Source organism: Ostrinia furnacalis, unplaced genomic scaffold, assembly GCF_004193835.3.
Source record: "Ostrinia furnacalis isolate ACB-3 unplaced genomic scaffold, ASM419383v2 OfSCF7368, whole genome shotgun sequence".
NCBI classification, from domain to species: Eukaryota; Metazoa; Arthropoda; class Insecta; order Lepidoptera; family Crambidae; genus Ostrinia; species Ostrinia furnacalis.
Genome location: NW_021137607.1, coordinates 3961 through 17951, shown reverse-complemented (window position 1 = coordinate 17951; position 13991 = coordinate 3961). Strand labels below are relative to the sequence as shown.

At 36.3% G+C, this 13991-nt stretch overlaps 1 protein-coding gene across 1 annotated transcript in view; it reads right to left on the bottom strand.

The window, feature by feature from the left end:
* Stacl (SH3 and cysteine-rich domain-containing protein) overlaps positions 1-13525 on the bottom strand; it is a gene marked incomplete at its 5' end in the record, with an annotated part of 55435 nt that extends 41910 nt beyond the window's left edge. The window contains 5 exons of the mRNA XM_028320387.1: positions 2471-2548; positions 5149-5274; positions 5662-5847; positions 8107-8187; positions 13346-13525. Coding sequence (XP_028176188.1) covers positions 2471-2548; positions 5149-5274; positions 5662-5847; positions 8107-8187; positions 13346-13525 — 651 coding nt within the window. The remainder of the gene's footprint in view (positions 1-2470; positions 2549-5148; positions 5275-5661; positions 5848-8106; positions 8188-13345) is intronic.
* Between the last annotated feature and the right edge of the window lie 466 nt (positions 13526-13991).

Genomic DNA, 13991 nt, shown 5'->3' with positions numbered 1-13991 from the left:
GACCGGGTGTAATTGATCTGTCAATACACCGACTGCACTGCGACTAACAGGTAATTATAGGTCGGAATCGAAAACTACCTAGCTAGGAACTACCTAATTACCTGCAAGGTGACATGAAAATTACTTATTAACAAATTATGAAAATAAAGTAATATAATATAATTTGTTGCTTTATTTACTATTTTTTTGGAAAATCGTGTCCTAAACTATCAATTGGACATCTGTTCTTCAGTGCCGTAACTAGCCTTTTATGCGCCCGGTGCGAGCTTTCAAAACTGCGCCCTTGAATAATGCTTGGTCTGGTCATTTCTGCGCCCCTCCAGGGTCTGCGCCCTGTGCCTGGGCACCGCTGGCACCGCCCTAGTTACGGCACTGCTGTTCTTACAAACTTTTGCGTTTTAATATTGGAGATTCATTATTGCATTCCTCGATCTGCATTTTCCGTTATTATGCTTTATTTTATCACTACTCACAATAAAAGTTTGTCGTACAAAAATTCAGGTTAGCATGAAATCTCTGAATGGCCGCCCGAGTCGAGGGTGCTTCGCTGTGGTTTGCCCGCCCCGTCAGCATAATATTAAGTACACTTTGACATTTCAATGTTTGCAGGGAATTGAAACGGGTCCCGAATTCCTTTGAATACCGTGTGTAGAGGATTTCCATTAAAAGGTGCTTTAAAAAAATAATATCATTACCTTGATTTTCTTTAATGTACCTATCTATTATCATAAAAAACTCATAAAACGTAACTTCACCGAAATTGTGTGTTTATTTACTACCTATATTGCCGAGTCACCAGCTATTAACATTTTTTNTACATGTTTAAATAATAGAGATATTCTCAAAGTCTAAAAAATAGTGAAATTTGCGTTATCTTGTAACAAAAAGCAATTTCATCATATTTCATAATATTAATTAGTATTTTCTGGTAATCAATATCTTATATCATTAGTTATTCATAACTAGTCTTCTAAGGTACAAATTAGCTCATTCTTAACAAAATAGAGCAATGTGATTTTGGCAAAATTTCGTCATTTTTACGTTTTCGCACGTATATTTTCTTTCACCAGCGATGGTTGACTCACTAGTGGCGTGCAAAGGGTAGCAGAGTTCATTTACTCCAGCTACTGAGACGTTCAACAGCACACGGCTACAGGATAAATAACTGTACACAAAAATATGAAGCACGGGGTCAAATTGACCCCTCCACATCCTCGCCGGGTTAATGTTTTAGTAATTAAAATTTACTAATGGTATTTTTTTTGGTATTGTATCACTTTACTTTGTAACTAATCACAAAACAAAATAATACTTGTACAATCGACCTGACTGTCAAATTCCGGAAGAGAACTTACTTACTAACTACTTTGTTACATACTGACCGGGGGTTTCCCGTCATGTTGTTGTGGCTATAGTGTTTGGAGACACACACGTGTGTGAATTTAAAAAACGTAGGTATTCGTATTTGTAATTATTATTTCACCGAATACGAATATTCGGTAAATGACTAATATTCGGCGAATACGAATATTCGTATTCGTTGCATCACTACTTTCTATCCATAACTAATTTGTTTTTAGAATTCAATATTAATCTGATGCTCACATAATTGTTCTAAGAGAAGTCCATAGACCGGTGTAATTGATCTGTCAATACATCGACTGCACTGCGACTAACAGGTAATTATAGGTCGGAAACTACCTAACTAGGAACTAATTACCTGCAAGGTGACATGAAAATTAATTATTTACAGAACATGTAAATAAAGTAATATAATTTGTTTCTTTATTTACTTTTTTTTTTTGGAAAATCGTGTCTTAAAATGTTGGACATCCGTTCTCACAAACTTTTGTGTTTTAATATTGGAGATTTGACACGTCATCGCTTCTTCACATCTATAAGAGGTATAGTTTAATTTACGAGATCTTACGTACTTAATTTTAAATAATATCCTTTTCCTTCACTAATAAGTTTTGTAATTGTTATACATTATTGCGTTCCTCGATCTGCCTTTTCCGTTATTAATGCTTTATTTTATCACTACTCTCGTACTCTCACAATAAAAGTTTGTCGTACAAAAATTCAGGTTAGCATGAAATCTCTGAATGGCCGCCCGAGTCGAGGGTGCTTCGCTGTGGTTTGCCCGCCCCGTCAGCATAATTTTAAGTACACTTTGACATTTCAATGTTTGCAGGGAATTGAAACGGGCCCCGAATTCCTTTGAATACCGTGTGTAGAGGATTTCCATTAAAAGGTGCTGTTTTAAAAAAAATATTCATTACCTTGGTTTTCTTTAATGTATCTATTATCATAAAAAACTCATAAAACGTAACTTCACCGAAATTGTGTGTTTATTTACTACCTATATTGCCGAGTCACCAGCTATTAACATTTTTTTAAATTCAAGTAATTTTCTTTTTTGTATACCTATTTATGTAATTGCATTTTTATAATTTACTAGTTTACTTACTTGAATCTCGTTCACTTTGCTATAGATGTTGCTTTCGAGGCCTCGATTCTGATGACGTATGAGCACGTCGAGTCCATCCTGTGAAAATATTTTTATTGTAAAATATTCATCATTATATAATTATAATATTACATTACATTACATTATGAACATCATAACATACGAGTTAGTATGTCTAGAACTCAACAGACTCGAATACGATTCTAGGAAATCTCCGTTTTACTGTATAAGAAACATGAACATAAAATACAATGCTACACTGCTGAAAAGTTTTCTGAGGTATTTTAAAATTGAATCTAGTTTAATTAAGTACAATAAAACTACATAACATAAAACGGTATTGCAACATCCAACAAAATGAGATGTTTGTTCCCGTAAATTATTACTTTAGTTGCGTGTTAAATATTCCTTTGAGTACACTGCAGGGAACTTTAAAGGTAATGGGAATGACGAGGGTTCACAACTGAACCGGTTATTAAAATACCGGGTGTACAAGAAACAGAGCAGTCCTTGAAACTACTACGTAATCGGATACTATTTGAGAAGTTGGAACCAATACTATGTCATATAGAGCAACTTTGAAAGCTGCGGTTTGTCCAAGGAAAGGTGACCCTTTTGTTTAAGGAACTTATGAGTTATTTTTAGAGGTACAGACTACTACGATCAATCAAGCTATAAATTTTTGTAGTTAAGTCACCCTTATTTCTGCCATATTGTTTATGTTGTTGTGCTGTCGTTTGCACCTTTGAGTTAAGTAGGGCGTGGCAGTGCACGCCATTTGCATATTCTAAATTAAAGAGAGAGTCATGGTTTTATGCTTCTTCTCTTTTATACTAAAACTTACTTGTTGCTTGTCCATTACAAATAAGACAACGTTCAAAGAATTCAATAAAGAGTTTTCCGTTTTGTACTCGAGTAAGTAGCTAACACATGCTTTGTGATTTGACCCCATGTTCTGTAAGGCGAATAACTCTATATTCAAACCTGTTCCATGATTATATTACAAAGGTACTTCTTTTTCTTTGCAGGGCGAAAAAATAATGACAAAATGCGACGTCTGAAATAACTTAGAGGAATCTCTCTTCAATCCAAAACGTAATAAAAAGGCTTGTATCGCGAAAACTTTGACTCCGCTCTATTACATTTTCACAAGATTAATACGAATCACATCTTATTGTAGTTTAATAGAGATTATTCGGGGAAGTAATAAGCAGAAAGCCAACTGGCTGATTTAATACTTATATTTGAGTAGGAAGTCGTCATAGAGATGTATAAGGGCTTTATGTATGGGTAGGTACTTCAATCATAATAAGTAGGTAAGGGGAATTCATTGAAAGGACCAGCCATTCACCAAAGCTAATGTTTTGATTAAGGAACATCGCATTAACTTTGTAGTAATTAAAAGCACTTATAAGAACATGTTATAAATTTTTCTGCTTACTTAAATTTCTCAAAAATATACGAGTAGCTAGGCGAAATTAGTGTCCGATTTATGTTTTCATGCCTAATAAAAAATAATAATGAAAACATTGGGAGATTTATATTTTTGAAGAAATAATTGTGGTTTTTAAACTAATTTAAATACTCTACGAAGAACAACTAGCTGGCATTAGTTAGTTCGAAAAAATGTCTTAGTTTAAACTAAGTTACTACCTACTTCTGTAAGTTACTTTACTAGTAGCACTTGGATAGCATCATGAATAGTAGGAAGCATTGCTTTGCCAACGACACTTGTGCGATAAGCGATTCAACACTTAGATACCTAGCTTGTGAACGTTGACTAATGGTCACATCTGATATATCCAGCCAGATGCATATGTAGCTGATGTATGTACAGACAACAGCACATAAGCACTGTGGTATCTTATGTACCTACTTATGTTTTTCTGATTAATTTCGTTGCAGGTCCAATGATAATTTTACTTTCTCCCGGGACAAACTTGACCTTTACTGGTTGGACCTTCATTGGCGGTCAAGCTGTAGATCCTGGCTACGCAGGAGTTCCAGCGGAGGGAATGAGAGGTGGGCATAGTCCCGTTATGTAACTTATGAATAATCGTACAGCCAACATTTTTAAAGCATCCGTTGATTGCAAAATGAACTTAGTGTCGAGATCAGTAGGACAGTCACTATCTGTGTTTAGTTAGATTATTAATAGAGAGTCAATAACAATGCCGTTGAAATAAAAGAAGCAGAATGAGACGGTAAAATCTGCTGATAATTTGTTCTCTTTGATCGAATGAAAGGCTGAAGTACATGTTGGAACTATGGACGCATAAGAGTGCATTGCATTACTAATCGTCTTAGGTCCGGTTCCCACCAAGGCGGAGCGGAGCGGAGACGAGAGGAGATGTGCGGCGATGCTGGCAAGATATTTCCACCAAAGCGGAGCGGAGAAGAGCGGATGGTGGAAACCGAGCCTTATGGGCGCCCTCGTTCATGTAATGCTCTGACACGAGCGTCCCCGAAAGAGAAGAAGTACCTAAATATGATCAATCCATCGTGCAAATCTAGGTCCATTTAAAAATCGATTCGGTTGTTGTTGGTGAAGAAAACCAGGTCTTTCCTATGTGGTTGAAGAAAAAGGATTATAGGTAGATTGTTTGTAAAATACTTAGTCCTAAAGACCTCTGTTTCATTTCATCAGTAAAAATAATTTACCAGTTAGGTACTCATACCTGTAGCTGCTTTATTTGCAGCTCAAGATCCTGTGCATCCTTCCTCAGTTGTTCGTAGTTCAGCCGCGCCTGTCCACCCATCCGGTCCAGTAGCATTTCTCCTCGAAGGACTGGTGGCATACTTTCCTATAGGACAGAGAACAAATAATATATTTTTATGTCTAATCTACAATATCTATAAAAGTCACTGACTCACTCACTCACTCATCACTAAATCTCAGAAACTAGGAAGGTTTAAGGCAGGTTCCTTTTAGAACGTAGGTGCTCACTAAGACGGGATTTTGCGAAATTCATTCCCTTATTAGAGAGTAAAACGGGATTCACGCGTACGAAGTCGCGGGCGGCCGTTAGAGTTGAATATACAATTTACACGCACTGCATGTAGATTTAGAGTTTGCATAATAATATACTGAATCTGATTGACCTCTTGATTTTTTTTCATAGAGGTCACTTAAACATTAGAGATTGATGGTGAAAACGGGCATAAATCCAACAAGATAAAGGTATAATTACCGCAGGCACATCCAGTGGTGGGTCCTCCGGCTCGGGCGGGTAGGGCGGCAAGAAGGCGCGCTTGGGCGGCCGCATGGGCGGCTGTGACGTCAGCAGCGTGCGCGCAAGGTGCGCCAGATCAGCTGTGCTTGACACCGCGCGCGCTTGCGCACACAGCGACTCGTATCGACGGAGCTGGTGGTTGGTCTGTGTACAAATACAAAAATATAAGATACAGCTTGATCAACAAACAATGGATATGGATAACCCTGTACATAGTCCTGTATTCCCGTTGTCCACCTTATTATGGGGACAACGGGAAGTAATATTGATTATTTTATTGAATTCCTTTTGTCCCCATGATGGGAACAAAAATCGTGGGGACAACAGGAATACATGTAAATAGTAATATAACGTACCCAACGCTCGTAGTAGGCATTCATATAATACATATATAGCATTGTCACCTATAAATTTTATTAACTCATAATGAATTAAGATCCTATCTCTGCTGTCAGTCTGTGCTGTAATTCTAGGATTACTAATGTTTGGCCAAAAAACGTTTCCCAAATTATCACATCGCAAACAACGTTTCGCAAACTTTCATTTGGCAAATTTTTATTTGGCAAAACAACTTATTGCAAATTTTTAATTCGTAAATGTCGTTTTTGGCATATTATTGTTTACCAAATTATTGTTTGGCAAAGTATGTTTTGCCAAATGTTTCATTTGGCAAAAATATTTCACGATAAACAATTTACAAAATAATTTGATTGGTGCATAGAATGGTATACAAATAAGCTTGTGGTTATTTTTTTTTAGTGGGTAGTTAATATAATTTTTTTTCCAAATTAATTTTCATATTTCATTATTTTTATCGAAATTTCCAAATGATTCATTAACAATAAAGGTGATTCTAGCGCGGCACATGATTTACTTGCGAAAAGTACAGTTGCTAAAAGTTCATTTGGGAAATGAAACTTTGGCGATAAGTGGTTTGCGAAGTGAAATTTGGCGAAAAGTAATTTGGCCAAACGGAAGGATACCGTAATTCTATGTATTACCACACACTGTATTTACACAGTAGGCGGTCTGTATCATATCCACGCAAATACACGACATGGGTTTTGAATGTCGATTGAGAGAGACCATTTAGTAACCGCTCATGGGAATACGCAATATGTCAGCTGCAATCACAATCGATAGTTTCCATTTATTTCGAGTCTGCGGGTTACTCCAAAAAACATCCGAAATTTCGAATACTGCCATCCCTCTCACGCAAAGCGAGATTGCAGCATGAGTGACGGTGACAGATAAGTAGGTAGACCCAAAACTACGTAAAACAGCATTTCGAGGTAGAACTCCAGATGTCAGTGTATCAAAACTTAAATACGAATCGTGTTACACGAACAACACTATCTAGTTCAGAACTTAAAGTTTATCTGGCAGGTAAACTAAACTGAAAGTTAGATCATAAACTGGACTTTAGCAGTAGACTTCAATATTCTTGCACTGTTATGTGGATTGAGTTTGAAAATATTTGAAAAAGGTTATTATTATGTATTTTTTGAATGGACTAGTTATTAACTCAAGGATGGAGAAAACGAACCTACGCTACTATTTTGAAAAGAAGGCTTTAAAAAGCATTATTATGCGAAAAGTTTTTAAGGTAAAAATCCTTATTTAAATACGAGCCTCATTTGGAGATTAATACATCTTATCTAGAAATGTGTAGAATACATAAATAAATTGTGATCTGTGCTAAAATATCGCATTAAATCTGGGTTAAAGTGGAAAATGTTGATTCTCTAATGATAGTAATTATTTTTGGGTTACTTATTATTTTAATCTTGGGCGCCTTCATTAAATGTATGGCCCCGGGTAAGGTCAGTCACGCGGATGATATAATACTTTCGTTTACCTCGCTGTTTTTCAAACTTTCGGAAAAAGCTTAAATGCTTAATTTTTCTTTCTTCTTCTTCTTTTCAGCCAAATGACGTCCACTGCTGGACAAAGGTATCTGTAAAGGTATCGATCTGGTAAAGGTCGCGGGAAGAGCCTGGATGCGGGCAGCGCAGGACCGTTCATTGTGGAAAACCTTGGGGGAGGCCTTTGTCCAGCAGTGGACGTCATTTGGCTGAAATTTTTGTTTATTGCAACATAATGTTATCTTTCTTATTTGATAGGTAGGTACTTACCTACTATATTTGTCTTCCTAGACACTGTAGCGGACCAAATTATTAAATTTACAAAATGTCAAAACTTATTTAACTCTTTCAGTAAATTAAAACATAAATCAAACTAAAAAAAAAGAGAAACCTTGTAGTCCAGGAGTCAAAGTTCTATTTATGCGGTCAGTTTAATGCAGCAAAAATTACAGCGGTTTGGACGGCGCGACTCTTATCAATTTGGGGGCGATTATCGCCCACAACAGAGTAGGATTAAAGTTGACAACCTGTGGCTTACCTTTTCCGTGATAATTTCGCCGTCCTGACAAATGGCCTCGCTGACGGCCGTCGTAACGTCCGCCAGTATCTCTTCCAGCTCCTGGAAAGAAAACAAAACATTTTCATTCATTTTCACGAACCACCGCTCTGTTATCCCGGTTTACGGCTTTCTTTGCATGCGCCAAAGCGGTTATTTTTAAGTTAAGTTATTTGCGTTTACAAGGAATGTTGTGAACACCTTATTTGTATTTTATCTTTGGTTTGACGTTTACCTAATATTGTAAAAAGTCTGTCTTCGATTATTTTGTGAAAATCTATAAACCTTGTACGAGTACATCTCTATCATCAATTCTGATTTTTAATACCTATTTAAGTACATACATTGAATCCAGTTTCTCTTCAAGCTTAGTTTCAGCATTCAAATATTATACTACTCGTGTATACCGACCATCTTATTTATTTATGTGTATGGACATTGGACATCAAGTTAAAAACCAATCGGTGCGGTTTTGCGGTGTCACTCTGATTTGTAGACTCTACATGTAAGTATTCATTTGTTTTCATAATAGTCCATAGAAACTTGTTATTTAGTAGTAAGTACTTATACTGCAAAGGAAATGTAATTGACTGAAGAATGGAATTAAATTAATGCGACAATAGGTCTCCTGTCAGCTGCAAACGCTCACAAGTCAGTTTAATTAAAATCTGAGCTGCTTTCAATCTAAGTTCGAGCTGAATCTTCGTGGAGAGTGGGATATATTCAGGGCTCTTGAAATTAAACGGTTTTCATCTCGCTTCTGTTACTAATTCTGAATACTATTGTTTTAATTTTGTTATATTAAAACGCGAAGTCAGACTAAGAAACCAACATTTCATTGAGAACACAAAAAAGCGTCGTCAATGTGGGCATAATTTACTTTATTTCTTTATTTATAGCACTTAATAAAATGAATTAATAAATCGGAACGAAAATTTCATCCCTAAAATCTATGCGTAAGTAATTAAAGTACATACAATCTGTATGTAGATTAGATGTGATGCAGAGGCTAATGTCCATATCACGGCCCATATTCACAAACGATGCTTGCTTAAGTGAAGCATCAAATTGAACGCACAGCGTTAAATAGAGCTCTGTGATTGGTTCATGTGTCACCCTGTGTGTCCACGCGCACTGTGAGACCTCATAGTAATGTTTGTGAATACGGGCGTGTTAGGTACTTTCTGTATTTTTTGGACAAAGTCGCGAGCAAAAGCTAGTTCAAAAAATAAATAACTACCTACGTAAAAAGTGAAATAATGTTTCTGTAAAAATCTTAACGGTAAACATAAACATAAAGTTTCAACATAAAAATTAAGCACCAACAGTCTACAAGAGATTTTGTTTGTTCGTAACTTGGAAACAAAATAATGATTCCTGTTTTTTTGCGGGAACACCCCAGCGATTTATCGGGGGGCAGAGGTTACGCGATATGTCAAGCTCAATACGCTCGGGAGTCTTTCGATTTCGTTTTCGGGATTTTTATTTGCCCCTTCGGTGTTTTACGCAACCTCCGAAGTAGGGAATGCGATTTGGGGGAATGAGTATTGTCTTGGAGAAAGTCTAATTGAAGAAGCCGTGCAAGTATAAAATATTAGGGCACTATTGTTCCCATTTCTAAGCATTTTTAAAGTAACTTTCAGATGTGCGTAGGTATCGCTTAATTAATATAAGCCCGTTTTCACTACCAATCCCTCATTTTTAAGTGACACATATGAAAACAAAATTCCTGTTATGTGTTACCATGGATGGAGGTCACATAAAAATTAGGGATTGATGGTGAAAACGGGGATATGTTTCAAATGTTATGTTATGTCAAAACTTTTTGCCATCGTTCGTCATCAAGATAACTAACAAATAAATGTAGATGACACCTACTTCAATAGGATGTTACTGTATTATCTATCACTATTAAAGGAATACCTTTACTTTGATAGGTCCTAGTTCAAAATGATCTCTTAACAACCCTATTGTTTTGCCAGTCCAGTCTTGCTATCCCGAAGTTTCCCGCTGGGAGTGTTCAGTGAAAGCCAGTTCCCAGATTCCAGTTCCTACACAGGTGGTTTTACTCGGCAGCGTTTGAATCAGTGAATCAGACCAGCTCTTAATCGGATTAGTAGTGCTTCAGAACTCGCGTACATCCAACTTGGAGGTGGTACGCCGATAATTTGTTACTAATTCAATTATGTATAATTATTGCAAATCAAGTGAGTATTCACAAGAGCTGTAATTGATCCAATTAACGGAACTTCAAAGCATTCCTAGTCCCGAGAAGATGTTATTCTATTGGAAACAAAATTAAGTCTAGCACCGTGGTACGGGAGGGTATTTTTGTAACGACAAACGTCAGCGAGATTCAATTGACATTAATGTAATTATTGACCCTGAGTTGTCTGACATTAGTTTTTATAAATGTGAACTATATTTTGTTAATGAATGTAAANTGTCCATTACAGTAATAATTTTGCATGCCTAAAGGTGGAAGATGGAGATACCTACTTGAAAAATTGTAACACCTACTGATGTAAACCCATTTTCGCAAAATAAATGATTTGATTTGATTTGATTTGAGATTTCAGATCTACCTACTTCAGAATATGCTTTGTCACGTCATTATGTCAATATCACCCCTCTCATGTCATTCTCATACCTCATAGGCGCTAGACCTATATGTATTAACTAGCGGCCGCCCGCGACTTCGTACGCGTAGATCCCGTTTTACCCCCTTAGGGGTGGAGTTTCGTAAAATCCTTTCTTAGCGGATGCCTACGTCATACGTCTACCTGCATGCCAAATTTCAGCCCGATCCGTCGAGTGGTTTGGGCTGTGTTGATAGATTACTATGTCAGTCAGTCAGTCACCTTTGAGTTTTATAATAGATTTATTTATGGTTGGAGTAGTCTGCTGCAGTGTGATCGACCTCTAGATGTTATTACTTAAAAGGGCAATCTCGATGAATGCGTTTTATTTTTAAAAGCGATCTCTAAATTTATTAATCAACTAGATTACAAACTGTCGTTTAGAAAATTGCTTTTCCATGTCAAAGGCCGGAGTTAACTATCATTTTAGCCAATATCAAGTCCAATCAGTTATACGAGCACAGTCTATTTATTATTCGTTCCCAGTACAAAGTAGATTTGACAGTCAGGAAGTTGCCTCTTGCGATGGAGGGCCTACATCTACATTTGTCAGTGACCACAGCCCATGTCCGAAACAGATATCATGTGTGATAGCTTTAGTTTGAACGTATTATACTGTGAACAAAAGATCCCGGAAATTTATTTATTTATTTAAAACTTATATGCACATAGAACGGTGTACATAAGGCGGACTTAATGCCTTTCGGCATTTTCTACCAGTCAACCTTAGGGCCAAACTGAGAATAAAGTAGGCGGTATAGAATTATTACGAATTTAGAAAAAAAAACATAAATAACATATGAATACATACATAGACACAAACATATATTTAATAATAGGATGGATGACAAAGGGAGGGAAAAAAAGTGAAGAAAAAAAAAGGGAAAAAAAAGGAGGTTGAACAGAAATCATGAAGATGAAACACTAGCGAGAAAATGTTTGCGCACATGAAATTGATTTCTAACTTGACTTTTTTTCCATTCATTGTTGTTCTGAGGGCTTGGTGTGAGTTTATATAGGTACCTACCTACATCAAACGTCACTAGCGAGCGCGTTAAAAATGTATGAAAATTTTAGTTCTTGAAAGTTTCCGCTAGGGGCGCTGTACACACCGACTTTTAGTTGGAGGCCAACTAAAAGTCGGTGGTCTGCGCCTAGGCTTAATGCCACTTTTTTACGTAATCACTAGTGAAGACGTTTGATGTAAACACACACTAAGCCCTCTAACATTAAAAACAACGAATATTTTCAAGGTTTCACTGAGCCTAATATATTAGTTTTAGAACTTTTGTCCTTGTCTTTGAATAGATTTGAAAACAGAACGGATTACTTAAGGACACCTTATAAAAGCAAATTGGGTACCTAAGGTTGGTAGAGCGATGGTAAATAACTAACAATGAGGTCTTAGTTGAAATTTCAGCCCTGTGAATTAACAGGAACCGCTAGTTTTGTATCAAATATCATCTCACCTGTAATAATAGTACGTACCTATGGTAGGGTGTTGTATGTTTCAAAACTATACTTTACATCTAATAATGGACTTAGTTGAGAGAAAAAAAGATAAAGGAAAGAAGTTGTCGGCCGTTTGGTGTAGTGGTTCAGAACGTGCTACTATGCCAAGAGGTCCCGGGTTCGATTCCCGGTCGGGCAGAAATTGAAATGATGAATTTTAATTTCTGTGACGGGTCTGGGTGTTACTATGTATAATATGTATGTATTTAAAAAAAAAGTATATAAGTAGTATATCCGTTAAGCTAGCACCCATAACACAAGCATTAAGTTGCTTACTTTGGGGCTAGCTGGCGATGTGTGAAATTGTCCAAAGATTTATTTATTATTTATTAATTTTACTAGCATATAAAGTTTTTACAGGGTGGAAATGATAAGTATATCACTCGATTATTTCTAAACATCTACTAAATGTATGGAAGCTGGAAACATAGAATTTTCGGATAGATCTAGTTTATTCTGTAAGATATTTATTAATACCGTTTGATAGAGCTTGTGAAGCACTTTCAGAATCTATGTAGTATCTAATTTAGTACCTATGTAGTTTTGCTTTTGCTTTGATTTTCAAAAAGCTGTGGCCCGGTGTCGCCACAGTAAACAATTTTGCTCATCTGGAAAACTATTGGCCCATCCTTGCCCTAGTCCTATACAGGGTGTTAGGTAAATGGGTATATGAGCCGACACTAGCCCATGTTAACATGGGCATATAAATGGTATGGTGAAGTCAGAAATTTGATATCATCATTTTATGTTTTTTAATTTTCATACAAAAAAAATTTCATCAAATCCGATTTGTATGAAAATTAAAATAATTAAAATGAAGATATCAATTTTCTGACTTCACNAATGGTATGGTGAAGTCAGAAATTTGATATCATCATTTTATGTTTTTTAATTTTCATACAAAAAAAATTTCATCAAATCCGATTTGTATGAAAATTAAAATAATTAAAATGAAGATATCAATTTTCTGACTTCACCATACCATTTATATGCCCATGTTAACATGGGCTAGTGTCGGCTCATATACCCATTTACCTAACACTTTGTATAGTTTCATAATACCATCTCACCTGTAATATAGTGGGCAGCGTGTGCTTGTGGTACTGGTCGAGCATTGCGTTCGTAGCGGTCAGTTGCTGAACGTAGCTGTTGTGGGAGTCGTAGTACGTAGCTAAAGCGGCCGGGCTTGGGCTGGTGCAGTAGTTCAGGAATGCCGTGCGGTAGTCTTGACGACTCTGCAAAGTAGGATTAATTGTTTTAAAATAGAATTTGAAAATAATAAAGTTTGTAATAATTAATTAGATTAAGGGCTCCTGGCTATGGCAGCAAATCCGGTTTATGAACACTCTTGGATGCCTAATGCGCGGAATGCATGGAGTTTTCATACATATTAAATACCGATTGGCTGCGGCAGCCAGGCTGCCTAGTGCGCGGGAGGTCTAATATTCAAGTTTTTCATTTATTTATCTTATTTTAATGGTCACATTAACCTCTCGTACTAATCTAAATATGCTTGTGCTATGAGTGGGTTCACTACTCAGTCCACTATAATCGAGCATGGCAAGAACAGTAGGCTTTTATAAAATTTTAACAATCATTCAGATGAATCTCCTAAAAAATCTATCCAAATACTTACTCGTATTATAGACTTTTGTCCTATCTAGTTTTGATATTTTTTCAAGTTTTTATATCCTGCCTAGTTTCTTATTCTTATTC